The 24168-nt window shown below is 41.1% G+C and overlaps 1 protein-coding gene across 1 annotated transcript in view; it reads left to right on the top strand.

Annotated features, from left to right (window-relative positions):
* Nucleotides 1-558: 558 nt before the first annotated feature.
* ndufaf6 (NADH:ubiquinone oxidoreductase complex assembly factor 6) overlaps nt 559-24168 on the top strand; it is a 30762-nt gene continuing 7152 nt past the window's right edge. Inside the window, exons 1-8 of the mRNA XM_083989347.1 lie at nt 559-769; nt 2240-2339; nt 4115-4237; nt 4371-4427; nt 7881-7983; nt 8575-8708; nt 18487-18588; nt 23915-23971. Coding sequence (XP_083845473.1) covers nt 576-769; nt 2240-2339; nt 4115-4237; nt 4371-4427; nt 7881-7983; nt 8575-8708; nt 18487-18588; nt 23915-23971 — 870 coding nt within the window. The 5' untranslated portion in view covers nt 559-575. The remainder of the gene's footprint in view (nt 770-2239; nt 2340-4114; nt 4238-4370; nt 4428-7880; nt 7984-8574; nt 8709-18486; nt 18589-23914; nt 23972-24168) is intronic.

The raw sequence follows: 24168 nt of genomic DNA, 5'->3' as shown, positions 1-24168 counted from the left end.
TTTCTTTTCATTTTGTCTTTCTTTTTTCTGTCTTTCTTCTCACTTGCTTTATGTCACATTGAGTCTTTCTTTCATCCTGTCTCTGATTCCTTCTTTAGTTATATCATTCTTTCTTTCTTTCTATTTGTGTTTTTCTTTTCCTCCTGTTCTTTTTGTCTTTTTTCTGACTCTTTCTTTCTCCCTCCCTTTCTTTCCTTCTTCTTACTCATATTATGTCTTTCTTTCTTTCTTTCTTTCTTTCTTTCTTTCTTTCTTTCTTTCTTTCTTTCTTTCTTCTTACTAATTTACCTGTTCACCTGTTGTTCAGTGGAAATAATCAGTATAGGAAATCGTTTCTATTACATGATATGCAAATAAAACATATGTCTATTATGTATTTATTTATTTGACTATTATTAATTTGAAGTATTTTCATTACAGTTATTTTGCGGTATATGTCAACTAGGCCTACTACAGTAGCCTATATCTCACTGGGGAATTAAAATCCGGCCTCTATCCCTGTGTGTGTCTGTGTTTCTCGGCGGAGTGTTTATAGTGCGACACCGCTCTGTGGTTGAAAGGTGAAGGGGAACAACATGGCAGCAGCAGCAGCCGGCGGCGGCAGTGTGAAACTGGGCTTGTTGTCAGGCAGTAAAGCGTCTGTGTACCAGGCTCTCCACACTAAGATCCTCTCCCCCCGCAGGGCCGCCGGGGTGAGCGTGAGGGCGGCGGCCAGCAACACAACGGACTCACAACAACACAACGAGAAGTTCTGTCTGGAGATGGTCAGGTGGGTCAGGACTTTTATTATGTATAGGCTATAAGTCACAAAACAGCTCAAACGACACATTTTAACCAGTTTAAACAGCTCTGAGAAGCTTATGTAAGAAAAATCAGCATATTAATAAGTGTAATTATTAAGTTTTTTAACACCACACCAGACTTCCATTCAAAAAAATACGATTTAAAACAGAAAACGCTCAAACTTACATCACCAAAGAGCATTTATTTATAATTTACTGCACTGGCTGTATATTAAGTTTTCATTCTTCATTCCGGCTCAGTCCAGTTCACTCACAAACATGGATTTAATAGACTATTATTATTATTATTATTAGAGGTAGGCTACTGTTTGTCTCCTATTGCATCAGCAGATATAGAGGTGAAATGAAACAGTTTTATAACAACACAACAGACTCCATTCTCATATCTAGTTTTATTATAGACGACACAAAAATTCACAATACCAAAGAATATATGGAAATCGTGGTGTAGATACTGGCTGTATTGTGTTTAAATGTGTGTATAGTTTATAAAAATGTGAGTTATGTGTAAGTGAATGTGTTAAAACAACTTGTAGTCAGGACAGTTGGTTTAATGTATCAGAGTTCAGTTTATTAGGTGTTAATTTAAGCCTCTACATAAAGTCTAATGGGGAAATCTGATTAAAATGATGAACTGGTTCTGAAAGTCAAACAAATCTCATTATATATGTCACAGCTTTTGGAAAAAGGAGGTCAAAGGTCCTTTTTTTTGTTAATTTATTTATTTGTCTCTCTAGTTTAGTTTCCTAGTCGCCGATGACAAATCTTCATCAGTAACGATCTCCTGGTGAATTAAAATGAAGATGAAGCTAAATGTGTCAGTTTGACTCCGTGTAACAAAGTCTAACTCCTCTCTCTTCCTCCTCCTCCTCCTCCCCTTTTTCCTCCTCCCCTTCTTCCTACTTCTCCTTCTCTTTCTCCTCCTCCTTCTCCTCCCCCTGTCTGTGTCTCTTCTTCTTCCTCCTCCTCCTCTTCTTTCTTCTCTTCCTCCTCCTCCTCTTTCTTCTCTTCCTCCTCCTCCACCTCTTTCTCCCTCACCCTTTCTCCTCATCCTCCTCTTCCTCTCTCCTCCTCTCCCCCATCTCTCCTCCTTCTCCTTCTCGTCCTCTCTCCTTCCCTCTCTCTTCCTTCTCCTCCTCCTCCCCTTCTTCCTCCTTCCCCTTCTCTTTCTCCTCCTCCTTCTCCTCCCCCTGTCTGTCTCTCTTCTTCCTCCTCCTCCTCTTCCTCCTCCTCCTTCTCTTCCTCCTCCTCCTACTCCTTCTTCTCTTTCTTCTCCTCCTCTCTCATCCCCCCCATCTCTCCTCTTCCTCCCTTACCCTCTCTCCTCCTCCTCTCTCCTCCTCCCTCACCTTCTCCTCCTCCTCCTTGTCCTCTCTTCTTTCCTCTCTCCCCCCCCCCTCTCCTCCTCACCTTCTCTCCCTCTCTTCCTCCTCCAGGTCCAGAGACTATGACGGCTTCGTCTCCTCTCTCCTCCTCCCTGAGGAGTCTCGTCGTTCTGCTTTGGCTCTGAGAGCTTTTAATGTGGAGCTGGCACAGGCAGGTACAGAGGAGGAGGAGGAGGAGGAGGAGGAGGAGGAGGAGGAGGAGGAGGAGGAGGAGGAGAGAGGAGGAGGAGGAGGAGGAGGAGGAGGAGGAGGAGAGAGAGGAGGAGGAGGACAGATGTTGATACAGATGTTTTTACCTTTTACTGATGCTAATCTCCCTGTTAAACATCTGTTTTTACCTCTGCTGTTGTTGCGTTAAAGCTATAACATTATTATTAGTAATATTAAAGGGACAATGAGGAGTTTTGGAAAAGCGAAGTGTTTTCACACTACATTTATGAGCCTCCGCGCGCACGGTGAAATTCTTTGACCGGCACAAGACAGACTCATGTTTTCATTCATCAAGAATTAAAGTCAGAGGTTGGAAGACGATCACATACCGTCGTAGTTCCGACCATAAACGGAGATTCGGCGGCGTTATTCTCATGACTCGCCACGAAACCGAACCAGCATTTCCACCACCACTAATAATAACAAAATAACCATAGAGACAAAACCATATATTTATCGAAAATGGAGCCATTAACAAGTGGTAACGTAGATTCATCCACATTAACGTGAGACTTTTTAAATAACCAAATAGAAACTCCTCGTTGTCCCTTTAAAGCAGAAGTAAGCGATCCGGTCGTTTTGGCTAATGCTGCGTTCCAGGCAGGCTTTTGAAACCGTAAATTACAGCTTCAAGTCACGACTTACGACTTTGTAGCGTTCCAGGCAACCCACTCGTGTTTTTCCGACCTGTTTTACCGGTGAAAGTCACTATAACGGCCACTCGTAACTTCTGACCTGTGAAGTCGTACCAGATCAAACTGGTACGACTTCACAGGTCGGAAAAACACGAGTTACGAGTTGCCTTGAACGCACCATAACGTCTTGTCAGCCGATGGAGTTAGCAGCCCCCGCCCTCGTCATGGATCTATTGGTCCTCGTCCCTACGTCACCACATTCAGGCGCATCCCTTGGCTGCACACACAGAGAGGACCGCCCCTTTATGCCGTTCTCTCTCCTCATTGGATAAAACTTGTAGGATACGAGAAAAGTTTTCTCCTCGGCTCAGAGCAGAGCAGAGTGACTGACAGACCCGTGTTTCGGTCCAAACACTCTATGTAAGTGATTGCTGTCGGAAGATATAACTATTTAAAGCAGAAGTGAGTGATATATTTGTGTTAATATAAGTCTTAAATAGTTATATCTTCCGACAGCAATCACTTCTATAGAGTGTTTGGTCTGAAACACGGGTCTGTCAGTCACTCTGCTCTGCTCTGAGCCGAGGAGAAAACTTTTCTCGTATCCTACAGTTTTTATCCAATGAGGAGAGAGAACGGCATGCAGGGCTGTGTGTGCAGCCAAGGAACGCCGTGAATGTGGTGACGTAGGGACGAGGACTGTTATGGTGCGTTCAAGGAAACTCGTATTTTTCCGACCGTGAAGTCGTACCAGTTCGATCTGGTACGAGTTCACGGGTCGGAAGTTACGAGTGGCCGTTATAGTGACTTTCACCGGTAAAACAGGTCGGAAAAACACGAGTGGGTTGCCTGGAACGCTACAAAGTCGTAAGTTGTGACTTGAAGCTGTAATTTACGATTTCAAAAGCCTGCCTGGAACGCAGCATTAGCCAAAACGACCGGATCACTCACTTCTGCTTTAAGACTTATATTAACACAAAAATATCGCTTACTTCTGCTTTAATATAATTATTCAGATTAAAAACCCTATTTTAGTGGCTTGAACATGTATTTATTCTCCTCCTGTTTGTTTCTCCTGCAGGTGAAGGACTCGGTTTCCCAGAAGACCATCGGTCTGATGCGGATGCAGTTCTGGAAAACGGCCATCGAGGAAATCTACAGAGACGAACCTCCGAACCAGCCGGTCACCAACGAGCTGTGGAGGGTGAATAACAACAACTACAACTACAACAACACAAACACAAACAGAAACACAAACTGTGACTTTATTGAGTTTTTTAATGAATGAATGAATGAAAGAGAAGTGATTGGTTGACGGTCTGAATGTTGTTCTGCAGGCGGTGAGGAAACACTACCTGACCAAGAGGTGGCTGCTGAGGGTCATCACAGAGAGAGTAAGACACACACACACACACACACACACACACATTTTAAATATTTATTTATGCCCACATATAAAGAAGTACAAGGGTTCTTGCACAAGGGACATAAACACTGCCAGTGCAGTTGACAATGGAAGACGGTCAGACACAAAGCGCCTGGGCAGTTGAACACAGTTACATACAAAATGACCTACAGGTCAGATAGAAAACAGACATTCAAGGATACAAAAAACATCGTCTCCTCCAGATTGAGCGGCTACCAATAATAACTGAGACTGAGCAGTACCTGGCCAACTGTTTAGCTCTTCTTTTAGGGAGGCCGGCCATCTGAAGGCCCCTCACAACCAACTTATGCACATTCCCCAGGCTACCAAATATAAAGACTAGAAGTTTACATCTGTAGCCCAGCTGAGTGATGGTCTGCTTCAGCTGCTGGTATTTCAGCACTTTGGTCAGAAAGGCCTCCTCTAGGCTGTAATCGAAGGTACAGCCGACCTCCAGGATGAGCACCTCTCTATGATTTTCATTAACAACAACAACATCAGGAGTATTAGCTGTTACATTAGAGAACATTGAGACATCATTACACAGGCTGAACATACTCGGCTTCACAGTAGAATGTTTATACAGCATGATGGAAGACCTGAAGATAGAAGAGATATCTGCTGATATCAAATCTACAATTCTGTCATGCCTACATATGTAGAGCCCTCTGTAAACATGGCAACCATTTAAGATGTGAGACATGGTTTCAGCTATTTGTTCACTGCCATGGTGTATACAGTAAGGAGCATGACTTCCTGGAAACCAGATGGAAAGGTTCAGTTTAGTTGGTAAAACCTGCAGTCTCGCTTTTATAGCAAATGTAACAATGTTCTCATCCAGGGCAGCATTTCTGAACACAGCGTGTGAGACAGAGTGGTCTGCAGCTGGGAGACATGCAGTCTTCCCCTGAAGTCTCAGCTCAGTCCATTGCTGCCGCTGCCTCCGTTGTTGCGCCCCCAAGAGGTGACCTCGAGCATTTCTCAGTGGGAGTAGATGTTGTGTCCCACAGACATTCACAGTTGCTTTTACAGAGATGTTGGGGTCAGATATAACCTCCTCTGAGACCTCCACGGCCTCAGAGTCAGACCCCATCCACTCCAGGGTAACATCAGCCCAGCAACACAGATCGTTCAGGTCAGGCCAGTCTGACCACACACCGAAGCCAGGAGAGCGGCTGTCCAGCTTTCCACTGGGTTTCCTCTTGAAGCCCAGGAAGTTAGGCTCCGACCCACGAGCCAGAGGGACCTTGCGTCTTCTTAGGTCCAAGAACAGAGAAGCTCGGGCAAGCTCTCTGACATATTTATCATCATTGTTCAACATATTCAACAGGTGGGAAAGTCTCGTAGCGATATATGTCCATTCAAAATTGGGAACACCCAGACCACCCTCACTCTTACTATGAAATATGATATTACGTGTTGTATGTGTACACACACACACACACACACACACACACACACACACACACACACACACACACACACACACACACACACACACACACACACACACACACACACATTTGAATGATACAGTATGTTTATTAAAGGCACAGTTCAACATTTAGTCAGATACTCCTCTCACCATAACCCCTATGGTCACAGCAGTAGGTTCATCACCTTTAATCAAACTCATCAAATACACAATCCAACAACTCCACAACGCTCTGGTGGACAAGTTGTGACCTGCACATTCACCACGCTATGAGATAATAACACAACGTTACCACACAGAGTTGTTGTAGAGGGAAATGCAGCCGGAACTACATTCCCGACACGGCTGCTGGGCGGAGGGATTTCAAAAGAGAAAGTAGTTCAGAGTATTTGCTTCATGTGTCGTAATGTTACATAATTATACATGATTATCTCATTGCGTGGTGAATGTGCAGCTCACAACTTGTCCACCAGAGCGTTGTGGAGTTGTTGGATTGTGTATTTGATGAAATCCCATAATGAGCCTCCGTAGCGTAGCTCTGAGCAGCTCACGGCTCTGCTCCGCCGTTCTAAAAACAACATGCACCGACAATTAAAGGTGATGAACCTACTGCTATGACTATAGGGATTATGGTGAGAGGAGAATCTGACTAAATGTTCAACTATCCCTTTAAAGTCTCACACTATAACTCTGTAACAACCTTAAAGGAACTTCTAGGACTCAAAATGAACTATTTCTCTTTATATAAGAGTTTGGTCAGAGGTCAAAGGTCACGGTGACATCAGAAAACAAACATTCACAACACACAGCAGTTTTCACTTGTTGATAATATTATTGATCCAGTGATTAGAAAACAGCAGTGAAAAACTACTTGAATTGAAGGAGGAGAAAAGTTTTAAATGAAAACAAATTATGTGAAGTTGTAATTTAGTAGAAAATCACAGTTTTAAGTGCTACTTTTACGTCGATACAGAGCCATCAAACCCATTATTTACTCAGTTCAAGTTATCTAAAATGACCAAACCAAAGTAGATTTTTACTGTTTCCTGCAAAAACTCATAAAAAAAACCCCCACAGACCATAATTTAGAATAGATTTGAAAACAGAGAGAAATACAGTATAGCCTAGATCTTTTTAAAAGCCAAGTCAGAACCAGAAAAGAAGGTGTAGTAGGCTGAAACTGAAGCTTATTTTGCCTGCTCTGTTTGAGAATTACATTAATGGTTAAAAAGGAAATAGAAGACAGATTTAGAGTTGATGTTTTTATTGTTTTGTTGTTTAAAGGGATAGTTCACCCGAAATTGAAATTTCACTCATTATATCTCCTCCCCCTCATGTGGACTAAGGGCTGGGAGAAGTTTCAGAGTCCTCCGTGGCTTCTCTGAGTTACAGGGGGTCTCGGCGTAGCAGTGCATGTCCATATGACGGTTGCAAATGGATACCAACTGTGTTCGTAACAAAAAGACACACCAAAAAACATCCAAATACCTCCATGCTGCTCGTATGTAATGTCCGTCTTGTATTGAAGCCCCGAAATGCGAAATTGTCCCGAAAGAAATTAAATAAGTCTATATTTCAAGCTTGTTTTGCAGTGGAAGCTTCTTGAAGCTCCTCTTCCCGGTTCGTCAAATTTTTTTCGGGACAATTTTGCATTTCGGGGCTTCAATACAAGACGGACATTACATACGAGCAGCATGGAGGTATTTGGATGTTTTTTGGTGTGTCTTTTTGTTACGAAGACAGTTGGTATCCATTTGCAACCGTTATATGGACATGCACTGCTACGCCGAGACCCCCTGTAACTCAGAGAAGCCACGGAGGACTCTGAAACTTCTCCCAGCCCTTAGTCCACATGAGGGGGAGGAGATAATGAGTGAATTATGAGTCAATTTTGGGTGAACTATCCCTTTAATAAATGAAATAGACCTATAAACGTATAAATAAAGTGACCTTTGACCCTGTGTGTGTGTGTGTGTGTGTGTGCAGGAGAAGGACCTGGAGGACCGAGCCTACAGGAACCTGCAGGAGCTGGAGTCGTACTCAGAGAACACACAGTCGTCGTTAATCTACCTGCTGCTGGAGTGTTTAGGTGAGCCGACCACACACCTCTCATGGTGATTAAAGGTCCCATATTATGAAAAACAGGTTTTTTCTGGTCTCTACATACATAAACTGATCCTCCCTGAGCCGACCAACTCCTAGAATGAGGAAAGCAAACGGGTCCTGCATCGACTCTGCAGCCCAGCGACTGGTAAAACGGTGCTCATACAGGCCGTTCAGACTCAGCTCCTGTGGTGATGTCACGACGGGAGTGAGGCCGGCCCCTCAGCGCCATAAAACGCCTACCACGTCTATTTCTATGGCTGCAGTGCACAGCAAGAAACTCCTGAGCTAAATTGATGAAATACCGACCAATTTTAAGTGATAAAGTGGTAATAATCTTTGCCGTGTACAGTGACCATGTTACTTAAAGGTGCAGGCACAGAAACAGCTTGTTCTCAGTAGAGCTCATTTAAGTGACTTTTACACAGCCGACATTCAGGACCACGGATCAGTTTGGGGCAATACATTTCGAATACAGTGTAGTTGGATGTCTGACAGCTGAGTGAAATTGAGTAAAAAGAGTATAATATGGGACCTTTAAAGGACGAGGGTATAAATAAAGTTTTTCCTCGTGCAGGTCTGAAGAACGTGCACGCCGACCACGCGGCCAGCCACATCGGTAAAGCTCAGGGCATCGTCACGTGTCTGAGAGCCACGCCGTTCCACAGCAGCCGGAGGAAGGTTTATCTGCCCATGGACGTCTGCATGCTGGTGAGTGGAGACACGCCTGACCTCTGACCCCTGACCTCTGACCCTTCCCCCTTTACTTTACTTTATTTTAATTGTTTATTTGGGTGGGACAGTGCACATTAATGAACATATAAAAACATGTAAATGTGCCGGATTATAGCAGCAGTGCTAACTTCCATCCAGAGTCCCAAAACATAAAAACAGTACAGTGACAGAAAAACACCAGTATTATCAACGACATAACAATGCAGACAACAAGGACATAACAACAAAACAAAACAAAACAAAACAAAACAAAACAACTATAACGAGATAAAACATTGACATTTTGACAACACTTCCATGGGTAGGGGGACCTAAAGAGTTTCTGAGAGGTAAAGTGCAAAAGTGCAAAAGTGCTGGGCCAAAGTGACAAGTCCTCCTGTTTCTATCTTACTTTACTTTATTTACTTTATTAGTTTATTTAGTGGGGACAGTGCATATTAATGGACAGTGAGTACTAGAGTAGCTACCCACAGTAAATACAGCGGATTCAGCACTGCTGCTAAATTACATCCGTAGTCCCCAAAACAATACAACAATTAACATAAAAACCCTCCATAAAGAAAGAGGAGCAGTAGATAACACAATAAGTACATTTACATACAATAAGTACATTTACATAGTTACATTGAGTTTCATTGAGTCTTTCTTTCTTCCTTCCTTTTTTCTCTCATCCCCTCTTTGTTTGTTTCATTCTTTCTTTCTTTTCCTCTCTCGTTCTTTTTAGTTCTCTTTGATTAATTCCTAATGTCATTATTTCATCTTGCTTTATAATGTTCATCAATTCTTTATTTCTTTCTTTCTTAGTTTTTTCTTTATTCTCTCTCTGTCTTGCTTTATTTTGCTCTGTATTTTTTTCTTTCTTTTCTTTTCTCCTGTTGCTTTATATTCCATTCTTTCAGAATTTTGTCTATCGCTTTCTTTCTTTCTTTTCTTTTTTGTTTTTCTTTTCCTCCTGTTCTTTTTTGCTTTATGTCGTTCCTTTTTGTCTTTTTTCTGTCTCTTTCTTTCTCCTTTGTCTCTTTCCTTCTTCTTACTCGTATTCTTTCTTTCTTTCTTTCTTTAGGGTTAGGGTTAGGGTTAGCCTAATTATTATTTCCATCTCTTTCTTCCTCTTATGTCTCTTTCTTTCTTTCTTTCTTTCTTTCTTTCTTTCTTTCTTTCTTTCTTTCTTTCTTTCTTTCTTTCTTCCTCTTATGTCTCTTTCTTTCTTTCTTTTTTTCTTCCTCTTATGTCTCTTTCTTTCCTTTCTTTCTGGACAGATAGTACAGTGAATATGACGGTCAGTTCCTGCTTAATGAGCAAAAAAGAAAGAAAGAAAGAAAGAAATGGAAACAAGTGAATTTATAAATGACAGAAGAGTAGGCTACTAGGGCCACTCGTGAAAAAAAAATAGGAGGAGGAATAATTTTTCATCATGCATTTGGAGAAGTTGAAATGTCAGGAATAAAGTCAGCCATTAGAGACTTTGTTCACTGTTGACATTTCAACTTTTTTCTCAAAGTGCATAATAATGGAAAGAAAAATTCTACCTCCTCTCTTTTTTTTTCTCCTTCCATGAGTACAGTCGTCCTAATACTCTTCTGTAAGACGTAACTCCAAAGTGTAAATCTACAAAACAACATGTCACCACATTTGACTGGAAACACTTTAAAGAGATTTAATGAGAACGATGACATTAACATAACACGATATTCACAGTTGTGTGTTTTGCTTTTTTTTTTTTTTACTTCTCACAGAACGTATAAATAAAGTTTCAGAGTTTGATAAAAGAGTCGTAAACAGCCGCGATAAACAAACTCTCAGATTTTCTTTTCTTCTATATTTTGAGCTCAGACGCTTTTCAGTTGATATTCATGAGCAGTTTCAGTCCAGTGATCAGAGAGAGAGAGATTTCTGAGAGTCAGAGTGTGTGACAGTGTGTGTGTGTGTGTGTGTGTGTGTGTGTGTTTGTTCTCACCTCTGGTCTTAGTCTCATATGAAACTATAAAACTTTGTATAAATGAGACTGACGGTTGTTTTCACAGAGCAACGTAACATCACAATGATCCAGATGTTTTAATGTGGAGAAGTTACAGATTATCCCTTTAAAACACACACTACAGATGAACAGAACAAATAAATATATAATAAAACGCTGCAAACATTGTACAACAACCTTTGTGTAGCCATCTGTCCCACATAGAGAACAACACACTGCTGATGCTGCAGGATCTGTGTGTGTGTGTGTGTGTGTGTGTGTGTGTGTGTGTGTGTGTGTGTGTGTGTGTGTGTGTGTGTGTGTGTGTGTGTGTGTGTGTGTGTGTGTGTGTGTGTGTGTGTGTGTGTGTGTGTGTGTGTGTGTGTGTGTTGTACAGTGATGCAGATGTGTAGATGAGTTGGTGACCTGCGGCTGCTGAGCTCAGTGACCTCACATCACCTCCTGCTGCTGCCTGAAGGGGGCGCTGCTGCTGCACCACACACACTGTAATACTACAGGACAACACTATAACACTATAACACTACAATACTATGACATTATAACACTATAACACTTTAACATTATAACACTGTAACACTAAAACGTCATAGCATTAAAACACTGTAACACTACAACACTATAACATTATAACACTGTTAACACTATAATATTACAACATTATAACATTATAACACTACAACATTACAACACTATAACACTACAGCATTATATAGCCTATATGTTGCTTTTATAAAACGGTTACCAATAATGACAATATGAAAGAAGAATACGCAATCAAGTTCATGTAGTTTTATTCAACCAGAAATACATATTATTAAGTTCACCTTAAACATGTGAATTCAACTACTTGAGTCCATTTTTTAACATCGTAAAAACATCAACTGTCTTTTGCTACGGACTGCAACAGACAACAACTTCCATTCATACCAGTCATACGTGCCTGACGCGGAGTGATAGCCTACGCTGTGATAAGGCTTTAGAATAGTATCCGTGGTATATGCTCATTATACCACGGTTAACAACCAATCACCAACCAATTGGACCCCCTCGAAAATGAGATGGCACATCTCAAGGGGCTATCCTGTAAAATAAAGTCACAAATCAGATCGCCGGATTTTCACCTTTCCGTTTTATTTTTTTTTTTTTGGCGTTTTTTTTGCCTTTATTTGACAGCACATAGTGAGATAGACAGGAAAGGGGGAGGCAGAGAGAGGGGGAATGACATGCAGGAAAGGTCTGCCCGACGCGGGATTCGAACCGGGGACGCCTGCATTGAGGACTGTAGCCTCTACATGGGGCGGCTGCCTTAACCACTGCGCCACGCACCGCCCCCTTTCCGTTTTATAAATATATTTATTTCTATAAATTGCAAATAGAGACGCTGCAGACAGGAAGAGATTTGAAGTGTTTAGAATCATGTGTGAAGAAGAAAATAAACACAATGTTACTGAAAATATCTTTCTTTCTTTTTTCTCATTCTCTTTCTTGATTAATTTTGTTCTTTCTTTCTTGTCTTTTTTCTGTCGTCATTCGTCTTGCTTTATATCTTTCTTTCTTTCTTTTTCTTTTCTTTTTTCTCTGTCTTGCTTTATTTTGCTCTGTCATTTTTTCTTTCTTTCCTTTTCTCCCATTCTTGCTTTATATTTCATTCTTTCCGGGCTTTCTTTCTTTCTTTCTTTCTTTCTTTCTTTCTTTCTTTCTTTCTTTCTTTCTTTCCTGTCTCTTTTTCCCATGTTGCTTTATTTCATTCTTTCTTTTCCCTCTTGTTCTCTCTCTTGCTTTATTGTGTTCTTTTTTATTTATACAAGTTGAGGTCATTGTGACTCTTTCCCATGCAGCCTGGGATCAATAAAACATTTTTTTTTAATCTAATCTCATCTTATCTTTATCCTGATGGAGGCCGTTCGGTACCTACGTTACCTACAGGTGCGTTGGTGACGAGGCGTTCGCTGTCAGTCGTTCAGGTCAGAACTGGAGGATCGCCCTCTCTCCTCCTCCTCGTCTATTCTCCTCGTCCTCTCCATTATCCTCGCCTCCCTCGTTATTTCTCATCATCTCCCAGCGGTGCATAACATACTGTACGCTCCTTCCACCGGCTGCTGGCAATTTCTTTCCACAGCTCTTTAAAAAAATAAAAAATAAACTAAAGTGGACTGTTGTAGGAAGAGAGGGTCAGATGAGTTCTGCCTGACACTCTCAATTTCAGTCATGTGGGTCTGCGGGTCGGGGACGTTCAGAGGAATATGTATGTGAGCGAGAGAAATTAATTCCCTGTGTCGAAAGGTTTTAGCGTTAAACAGAAATGATAGTTATTTATTCTGCTTGTCATTCTGCAGAAGTTGAGTTGAGATATTTTATTCTCAATGACCCACCTGTTCATGAATAATAATGTATCATTAAGTCTCGCTCACACTCACACGCCAATTTTGTAAAATAGAGCAGAAACTGACTTTAAAACCTGGATTTTGGAGCATCAGCCTCCTCCTCCTCCTCCTCCTCCTCCTCCTCCTCCTCCTCCTCCTCCTCCTCCTCTTTCTGCTGCTGCAGGGAAACATCACTGTGACTAATGACTCTTTAACTTCTGTCGTCTGCAACTTTCTCCAACTCCACTGGCAATTTGATTCATTATTCTTTTTTTCTTTTTTTTTTTTTCCCAATAATATATTCATCACTGTTGTCACTTAAAAAAAAAAAAAAATACTGAATTGCAGGAACAAAACTTCTTTTTTGTTGTTGTTCCAAATATGACCTAGAGAGATGTTGTGTTTTTCAATCTTTAATAATAAGACAGCTGGCTGGGCTTGGTTTGTGAAAATGTATTTTAATGGAACGTAAACCAAAAGCAGTGACAAGAAACCTTCAAATTGCAAATCACACTCAAACTGTTCAGGAAAGAAGCTGACTGTGATAACTATTTTCAAAGATAACGAGGTAACCCTTTAATTTACAGGCCACTAACGTGATCATGTCTAGAAACAGCCAAGAAATAACTGTCAATTTCATAGTAATGTTGAAAATGTAGCCAGGAAATAATGATTGAGTGCGTAGAAATAGCCCAGAAATATCGGCCAAAGCATGAAAAGCACGAGTACGGAATTTCGTTCTATGCACACTGTGTATTTGAATGACAATAGAGGGTATGCGTTTACGTCACGTTGCCCTCAGCAACGCTACGTTCGATCGGACTGAGTGGCAAAACAAGCGTCCCTCAACATGCTGGCGGATAGCGGTGGACTCATAAACTGGATAAAATATCTTATATCAAAACAAATTGATGTCAAAAGGAATCGACAACCAGCTCCACAAAGCCGTCTGCTGCACTGACACTTCCTGTAACACACAGAGTGACCGCAGTACCTGCAGAGTGACTGACAGGCTCACTGTTATTGTGCAGAGGGACGAGATTACAGCTGTTACTGTCGTCCTGACTGTGACTCCCGACACTAAAACACGAGCTGCTTTTATTCTGAAAAACTTTGACCAGTCAAACTGTAGGATGTGTTAGACTAGAGGACTAATTTATCTGTCTAAACATCATAACTATGACACCTGAAACTGTAAACACAGCTGATCGATCGAAAAAAATGACCGCTCCAGTGAATTTACTTTCCGTCATTGAGAACAGGTTCTTGAATGTAACTCGGTCAAAGTGAGACGTATCCTCTAGATTTTTAGCAGCTCTGTTAGGTCCTGCATGCTGTACATGCTGGCAAAGCTAGACATGTCAGACTTGTGTGGGCTCGGAGAAAATCGCTCTGTTACTTGCTCGTTTTTTAACTTTGGCGGCTCTGCCACTCGTCTTTTTGCCACTCAGTGGACGTTCCACAGCGACTTCAGAGTACCGTGACGTCACGTGCATACCCTCTATAAAGTACCTATTCTATTCTATTCTGTTGTCAAAATATGACATTACTATGAAAATTCTAGGCGATTTCTTGACATCACGTAATTAACGGCCTGTAAATTAAAGGGTTACCAATAATGACACTAACTATTATAATTCTGAATTTAAGACAAGTCACAACTCAGAAACTCCCAGTTGAAAACTCAGATTTCCGACTTCAAACCGTTTGAGACGCACCACGACCAGAATAACCAAAAACATGGTGGACCGGGACAATCTCTGCGTTCAAAGTGCTTCATGTTAGCCTAGAAATCTAGCTGCCCCCTAGCGGCAGCACATCTCTTTGCTCCGTAGGTGGGTCTAGAAACGAGCCATAGGAACTTTTTGAGTCTCGAACACCGATTGTGTTCACCAATCACAGCGCTCTATCTGTTTAGAGAGTCGTTGGTTGGCTTAACGCCATGACGACATACATTTTAATTGGCTTGTCAGGCAACGTCATCCTGCTCTTTGCTCTGATTGGTCGTAGCGCTACCCTATTGGTGCAGAGGCAGTTTGAAAGACAGCCTTCATCCCGCCCCCTGGATTGAGCCGAGGTCTACCGGTCGTTTCCAGACTAGACATTTTAGTGATATAGTCTGGCTTGGCAGGCTAACAATCATGTAACTATGACATTAAAACATTACAAACTAAAGGACACAAAAACTATTAAAGGTCCAGTGTGTAAAATAGGGGCAAAACCGTGACATACAGCGTTCAGATTCTAGAAATTTGTGACGTCACAATGGGGTCACGAGCCAGAAAAGTGTTGGGAAGCACTTTCAGTAGATCAAGTCCAAACGGTTCTAATAGACGCTAACTGTGCTAACGGCTCTGGTCCGTCTGCTTGTCTCTGATGTTTCCTCCTCTGACCATCTTGATGCTCCACCTTTCTTTTTATTTCTCTTTTTTTGAAGACCGTTACGCTAAATATAAATCACAGAGTTGTTTTAAAGGGACAACGAGGAGTTTCTATTTGGTTATAAAAAAGTCTGGATGAATCTCCGTTACCACTTGTTAATGGCCCATTTTCCATAAATCTATGGTTTTGTCTCTATCATTATTTTGTTATTATTAGTGGTGGTGGAAATGCTGGTCGAGCCGACCAGCGTTTCTTTACTTTCGGTTTCGTGGCGAGTCATGAGAATAACGCCGCCGAATCTCCGTTTATGGTGGGAACTACGACGGTATGTGATCGTCTTCCAACCTCTGACTTTAATTCTTGATGAATGAAAACATGAGTCTGTCTTGCACCGGTCAAAGAATTTCACGGTGCGGAGGCTCATAAATGTAGTAGGAGAACACTTCACTTTTCCAAAACTCCTCGTTGTCCCTTTAAAACTCGTCTGGAGAAACTTTAGTAAAAGAAGAAAGTTGTAGAAACACATGTTTTCCCTCCGTTATCTCAAACATACACACTAGTCTACAGGATAATATAGAGATAATTGTGCCAGAGGGAGCATGATGTAAACAGGTGCAAACTAAAAACAGAGTGTTGAAGAGCGTGGTGCAACAACGTGTTTTAACGTTTGTAAAACTTTACACACACGTCACACACAGACACACACACGCAGGTTGTTTGATCTTCACCGAAGCCGGTGTGTTTTATATTTATGGTCTGTCAACAGCAGCAGGGTTAAACCAGGTCGCTCTCTGATTCACCGTTGTTTAAAAACTAAAACAAAATAGATTTGATAGAAGATTCAGAGACATCATGTGATAAAATTATCTTCATATTATTATATTATTATATATATATATTTATTTAAACAGAGTGTTTGTGGAGGTTTGAGGAGATTATCCTGATAATCTTTTCTACACTGTGGCACCTGCTTCACATTCACAGCAGCAACGTCTTCATCACCGACGGATTAAACTGTGAAACTCACAAACTTCGTGTGCTGCTCCCTCTCTCTACTCCCTATTTCTATTTCTATCATCAAAAACAGTCACATGCAATTACCCTAACACTTAATTATGGAAATATTAAAATTCAAATTTCTCTCTGTCACCCACACACAAACCATAAATTAGTTTCCTTCCTGCATGTTCCTCTGACGGTTTATTGGCTGTTGATGTGGTTCAGTGTTCTTCTTGTCTTGGATAATATGAAAGATTTTTAAAATTGAATGCAGAATCGTCTTTTTTTTAATTAATTGCAAGTATTTAATGACATTATTAACATTTGGCAGCTTAATATGTACGTTTAACCACATACATTCTTATTTTGAAGGACATAAATGAAAGAATTAAGAACATTTCATCAAATTTTTCAGACAGAAACAAGTTAAAAACTCACTCAGCAACAGTTTTAAGGTTAGTGCTGCAACTAATGATTATTTCCGTTATTGATTAATCTGTAGATTATGTAATCAATTAGTTGTTTGGTCAATAAAATGTAAAAAAAATATTGAAAAACATCAATCAGTGTTTCCCAAACCACCAGACAACGTCCTCAAATGTCTTGTTTTGTCCACAAACCAAAGAGAGACTCAGTTTATTGTCATAAAGGAACAAAGAAACCAGAAATATTCACATTGAAGAAGCTGGAATCAGAGAATTTGGACCTTTCCTACTCAAACTGATTATTCGATTATCCCAAATAGGTGACTATTAAAGGGATAGTTCACCCAAAATTGAAATTTCACTCATTATCTCCTCCCCCTCATGTGGACTAAGGGCTGGGAGAAGTTTCAGAGTCCTCCGTGGCTTCTCTGAGTTACAGGGGGTCTCGGCGTAGCAGTGCATGTCCATATAACGGTTGAGAATGGAGCTCACTTTTCTTCGTCCAAAAAGACACACCAAAAAACATCCAAATACCTCCATAGTGCTCGTCTGTAATGTCCCTCTTGTATTGAAGCCCCGACATGAGAAATTGTTCCGAAAAAAAATTAAATACGTCTATGTTTTAAGCTTCTTTGTAGCGGTAGCTCCCAGCACTGCTCTTCCTGGTCCGTCCAAATCTCACGCGATTTGCACTGGTATTTGGATGTTTTTTGGTGTGTCTTTTTGGACGAAGAAAAAGTGAGCTCCGTTCGCAACCGTCATATGGACATGCAGTGCTGCACGGAGCCCCGCTGTAACTCAGAGAAGCCACGGAGGACTCTGAAACTTCTCCCAGCCCTTAGTCCACATGAGGGGGAGGAGATAATGAGTGAAATTAGAATTTTGGGTGAACTATCCCTTTTAATTTAATAATCAATTATTGTTCGATTCGATCGATTAATTGTTGCGGCTCTAGTCAGAAGACGAGACACCTGTTGGATCAAACCAGTGTAGCTGGTTAGATTATCATGAACCGACTCTAGAGCTGAATATGACTCATGATGTCATAATTCAACAGGCAGGTTTATTAATCATATGAGATAATGAACAAAGAGCAACAAAAAAAACAACAACATTTGTGCCAAAGGTTTAATAACACTATAAATAATAAGATGTAAATGTAGTCTTCTCTGTATAGGATGATCCATGTGCATGCAGTGTGTTTACCATAAAGCTCTTGATCACCATAAAGATTACATCAGTTCTGATACAAAGTGAGACCTGATGCAGCGCTGGTGCAGAGGGGGGGGCTGATGGTGTTAGTTCGCCCACGGCTCCGTGTCACGCCACATCGCTGCTGCTGCTGCACCACAAGGCGACCTGCAGCCTCAGTGTGTGTGTGTCTGTGTGTCTGTGTGTGTGTGTGTTGTTGTGCGGGCAGATTAAAGAGGATCCGGGGCCGTGGTGTTAGAGCAGCTGAAGTGGATCCAGCTGAGCTGCAGCGATAAGCTCCACTGTTAACTTCTCATATCACTCAGTTCTGTGTCTCTGTGTGTGTGTGTCTTTCTGTGTGTGTCTGTGTGTGTGTGTGTGTCTGTGTGTGTGTGTGTGTGTGTGTGTCTCTGCAGCACGGGGCGTCTCAGGAAGACTTCATCCGCGGCAGCCGGGAGCAGAACGTCCGCGACGTGGTGTACGACATCGCCAGTCAGGCTCACGTACATCTACAGCACGTACGTAAACAACACACCTGTCACCTGAACACACACACACACACACACACACACACACACACACACACACACACACACCAGGCTACAGGTGCTTCAAGTGTCTCTGAGGAGAGGAGGCTCAGTGATTCCTGAAGGACGAGGAGGAATGAAGAGACTGAGTGCCGCTTCACTGACTCCCTGTTGTTCTCTCTCTGAACACATCAGAATTCAGAGTGAATTAAAGGGATAGTTCAACATTTTGGCGAATTGGCCCATTGCCATAATCCCTATAGTCATAGCAGTAGGTTTGTTACCTTTAATTGTCGGTGCAAGCTATTTTTAGAACGGCGGAGCAGAGCCGTGAGCTGCTCAGAGCTACGCTACGGAGGCTCATTATGGGATATCTTGGTTTCCATCAACAAACTCATCAAATACACAATCCAACAACTCCACAACACTCTGGTGGACAAGTTGTGACCTGCACATTCACCACGCTATGAGATAATAACACAACGTTACCAGACAAAGTTGTTTTAGAGGGAAATACAGAGACTGTTGATGAAAAACTGTCCCTGAAGGCAACGTGCATCAGTGGTTTTGCATGAATTTCCCTCTAAAACAACTCTGTGTGGTAACGTTGTGTTATTATCTCATAGCGTGGTGAATGTGCAGGTCACAACTTGTCCACCAGAGCGTTGTGGAGTTGTTGGATTGTGTATTTGATGAGTTTGATGAGGGAAACCAAGAAATCCCATAATGAGCCTCCGTAGCGTAGCTCTGAGCAGCTCACCGCTCTGCTCCGCCGTTCTAAAAATAGCTTGCACCGACAATTAAAGGTAACGAACTACTACTACTGCTATGACTATAGGGGTTATGGCAATGGGCCAATTTGACAAAATGTTGAACTATCCCTTTAAAGGACTATTCCAGGTAAATTCAACCTGGGATCTTAGGCTGTTTAGGCTGTTTACATCCCATAAAACCACAACATCAGATGTCTTCAAACATACACTGAGGGGTTTGTTCACTTGACGGAAGACAAAGTGTGTAAACTGAGCTGAAATACAAAGTCTCACCTGAGAGTCAAGTTGATTCTCTCAGTGTGTGTTTACAGGTAGAATAAACAATATGCAGCTTTACTCTGACTGCTATGAAGACGTGAAGCCTCTGAATTGATATTACTTGTTTGATAAAACAAACGGGAGCTTCAGACGACCCGTAAACATACTAAGTGCATCAACTTGACTCTTGTGTGAGACTTTGTATTACAGAAAATAGTGGTTTTATGGGATGTAAACAGCCTAAGATCCATCTGCTCCCATTCTACGCTGCTGTGACGATGCAGGGACAGACAGAACTACTGCAGAACAGGAGACATTAACAAGAAAATCTTCAGATTCATTCTGTTGGAGCTGAAATATTAAGAAACTACAGCCCCAGGTTGAATTTGCCTGGAATTATCCTTTAATGACATGTGAACCCAAAACAAGTAGAAGGTTGAATTACAAAACTTTTTTTTTTTAGCAAATCAGTCAATCACACTATTTACACAGCACCTTTTCATATAAGTCAAAACACAGTCCAAAAAAAACAAACTGAACTTAGTCTTACAGACTAATGCACTCTAATAACAATAACGTATGAAAAGATGAATAAATAAAGAGTTGAATGAATTAACAAATACTAAAATAATGATATAATTATAAGTAGATTAGATAATAAAAATGAAAGAGGAATACAAACACAAAGAGGATAATTGATGAGATGATTGGTTTTCAAACAGATTAACTTGCAGGACAAATAAAGTAATATGTTATACAAGTTTTTGTTTTTGTTTTTTTAATAATTCAATATCAGCTGATACGCAAAGTTTTTGGGAGGGGATTTGTTGATGAGAAGGAAAATCTAGGTCAGTACGTCGCCTTCTTTATGTCTTAAGATGCTGAAAAGTCCTGGATAAGGGCTGCAATTACATGATAAAAGTGTATAATCCTGATTATTTTCTACATATCTTACGTTTTCAGGTGGAATCTTCATTTTTGCATTTTCACTAAATAATGTTAATATGATGATAATGTGATTGAGCTGTTTCCTTTTCATCTGTAGAATATAATCAGTAAGTCATGTGACACATCTTACTTTGATAAGATTTGCATATTGTGAATGACTCCATCGTTATTCAGATTAATTGTGCAGCCGTGGTTAATGTCCTGTAAAGTCATCGCTGTGCACAGACTCAAGTCAAAGTCTCTCATCAGCATCAGTTCTGCTCTGCGACTCCTTTTCTGCCTTTTTAACAAGAGTCCGAGCAGCGGGAAGAAAAACCCAGAGCTGAGATTTCTAAAAAAGTCAAAGTGACAGGGTTTAAACACACGGTAGCTACAGTAACGGAGCTCTTAGGAGTCGGGAACCAACCGGTTTTTGGAGCTTTATTAACCTCCAATTACACGCCTCATTGATTTTCTCTTACAGGCTTTTTTCATTAAGCCGCTGCCCGAGCATTCATCAGCATTTACGTTTTCATTTGAACCTTGTTTACAGCAATTAAGAAGGTTGCTAACGGTAGCAAAGCTGAGGATTTACTTCTTGTCTGTGTGTGTTTAATGTGTCGACTGTTTACCTCCGTCCTCTCCGGGGCTCTCAGTCAATTAGCCAAGCGCCGCATTAATAATGAGTGAAAAAAGAACAAGCTCGTTCAGAGGTTCTGTCAGTCATTAGAAAGTCTAATGGCCTCTGTTTTTCTGTCAGCACTCGAACGCACCGTGGGAACGGCAGCACGAAGCACGAAGCACGAAGCACTCTCAGTTCAATATGTTGTTGATGTTTCACAGTTTACCGTCGTTAGGGCTGCAGATGTTTCCAGGAAGTCACGTGTGTGTGTGTGTGTGTGTGTGTGTACACTTCATAAACATATGACAGCGTTGATTTTTAGTGGCGAGAAGTGATGGTTAATACTATATATGAGACTGTGTGAGGTTTCCATGGCAACAGCTGTAGTGTTTAGACTAGAGAGAGAATATTTAGTGAATGTTCTGACGATGAAATAAAGTTTTATACATTTAAAGGACAATTCCGGGCAAATTCAACTCGGGGCTGTATTTTCCTGACATTTCAGGTCTAAAAGATTTTCAGTTTAATTGCTCCTGTTTTGCGGTAGTTGTGTCTGTCCCCGCGTCGCAACGGCAGCGATGAATGGGAGCGGATGCAAGTTCCGCTGCTTAGGCTGTTTCCATCCCTCAAAGCCACAGACAGCGTCAGATGGCGACTCAAACATGCAGCCAGAAGTTTATTTACTTCAAGCAAGACGACATGTTTGTAAAACTAGATCTAATTCAAAGTCTCCCAGAGTCTCGCGCGAACCCGAAGTTGCCGTGCTCGGTGTGTTCAGGTGCAGTGGGAAGCTCCCGTTTGTGTCATAAACACAGGAATATCAACTCTTGACTTGCTTCAAGTGTACATTTTTTTCCACAGACAGCGTCAGGTGGCGACTCAAACATGCGCCGAGAAGTTTTTTTTACTTGAAGCAAGTCAAGAGTTGATATTCCTGTGTTTATGACACAAACGGGAGCTTCCCCACTGCACACGAACACACAACATGTCGGCTTGCTTGAAGTAAATACACTTCTGGGTGCATGTTTGAGTCGCCATCTGACGCTGTCTGTGGCTTTGAGGGATGGAAACAGCCTTAGCAGCGGAACTTCAATCCGCTCCCATTCATCGTTGCCGTGGCGATGCGGGGACAGACACAACTACCGCAAAACAGGAGACATTAAACTGGAAATCTTCAGATTCCTTCTTTTAGACCTAAAATGTTAGGAACATACAGCCCCGAGTTGAATTCGCCCGGAATTGTCCTTTAAAGTAAGATCTTCATAATGAAACTGTGTCAGAGGATGTCAGTAGAGTAGGACTGCCCACATGTCATCTGAAGCAGTGGTTCTCAACCTTTTGTACATCAAGGACCCCTAAATTGACACAAATTAGACCGCGGACCCCCATTGGACCAAATTTAGAAGTAAACACCAGAAATACACAAATATTTGTTCTGAGACTGAAGAACATTACTTTCTTATACTTTTAAATTAGGGCAATATTATAGAGTTAGGGAATCATTAGGGAAATATTATAGAGTGATTTCTGGAAAAAAGTGGTCCAATTTCTCCAAAAACATTTAAACATTTCTAGGAAGAAGTGGTAAAAATTCTCAAAAAAAAGGTAAAAATGTTCTCAAAAAAAAAAGTGGTAAAATTTCTCATAAGAAATGTTCAAAATAAAAATAAAAAAAGTAAAAATTGTCTAGAAAAAAGTGGTAAAATTTCTAAAACAAAAAAGTAAAAAAAAAAAATCTAGAAAAAGTGGTATAATAAAAAAATAAAAAAAATCTACCAGGTGTGAACTGGATCATAGAAACACTGACTCCAGATCAGTTCCTCAAACAACCCGACATCAAATAATCCAAACTGTCTGAGCAAACCTGAGGAAACAACCAGCCTGGTCCCCGTGTGGACCGACCGAGGAGCTGAAAACTATTGATTCTGTCTCTGTCTTTGAAGATTTCAGAGTCTCACGCCTTCTTCTCCAGTCCCCCAAAGACACTGAGCTCTGGGCCGTCACACACTTTAATTCATTTAAAACTGAACTTCCATAATAATCGTTGCATTCGCTGGCAGCAGCCAAGTAAATCCACGAGGACACATCTCTGCCTTCAGACGCTGCTCAAAATAATCTTTCTCCAAACTTAAACAAATCCCTGCTCAGGGCCCAGAGAGTGAAGCTTTTATTCCCTTTTTTTTTTTTTTTTTTGCCAAGAAATGACCGACTCATTGTGTGTTGTTGCCGTCCAGTCACACTGAACCGTCACATATTTACAGGCACTTATTTTATTTATAATGCATTATATAATCCGGAAGTTGCACTGAGAAAAAGATGAGTCAGAAAAATCAAATAAATAACACATAGTATTAATAACTTGAGATGTATAATTCAGTCATTTAAATTCAGATATTCATATAAAAGAGCACAAGTGTTTATAAAAAATGAAAATAAATCTGCATTCAAACACACTCAAACACTTAACCAGGTCAGATAATAAGACGCATGATTATATTTTCAGTGCAGTCTGTAACTGTGGCTCACAAAGAGTTATAAAAGTAGAAACGCATTTAAATTATGTAAATTGAGTTAAAGTCAGTAAGACTTCTATAAACATATTTTTGTGATGCAGTTGCATCTCAGTGTGTGATTGGATTTGGTCTAAAATTCAGTTTTAAGTGTCAGAAAGGAACTTTTCATTTCTGTATTTTTAATTTCTCTCTCTGTGTCGTCTCTTTTCTCTTTTCTCTTTCAGGCTCGGTCGTTCAGCCAGAACGTTCCAGCTGATGCCATGCCGGCCTTCCTGCAGACGGTCAGTGTCACCACTTCACTCTGGCTTTGTTAGACTTTCTATTCAGACATTATAGAACCACAGTAATCAATATAAGAAAAAAAAAACAGGGTTAGGTCTACAAACAGAGCAGAACCCAAGTCAGTTTCTGTCCTTTCCACGTCTCCTCTAATCAGGTCACTCTGTGTCCGACCCTGAAATAGTTCCTCTACTTGAAG

The sequence above is a fragment of the Trachurus trachurus genome, assembly GCF_905171665.1.
Source record: "Trachurus trachurus genome assembly, chromosome: 16".
Taxonomy (NCBI): domain Eukaryota; kingdom Metazoa; phylum Chordata; class Actinopteri; order Carangiformes; family Carangidae; genus Trachurus; species Trachurus trachurus.
The sequence above is the reverse complement of the archived record's forward strand: the minus strand, read 5'-3'. Positions and strand labels throughout refer to the sequence as shown.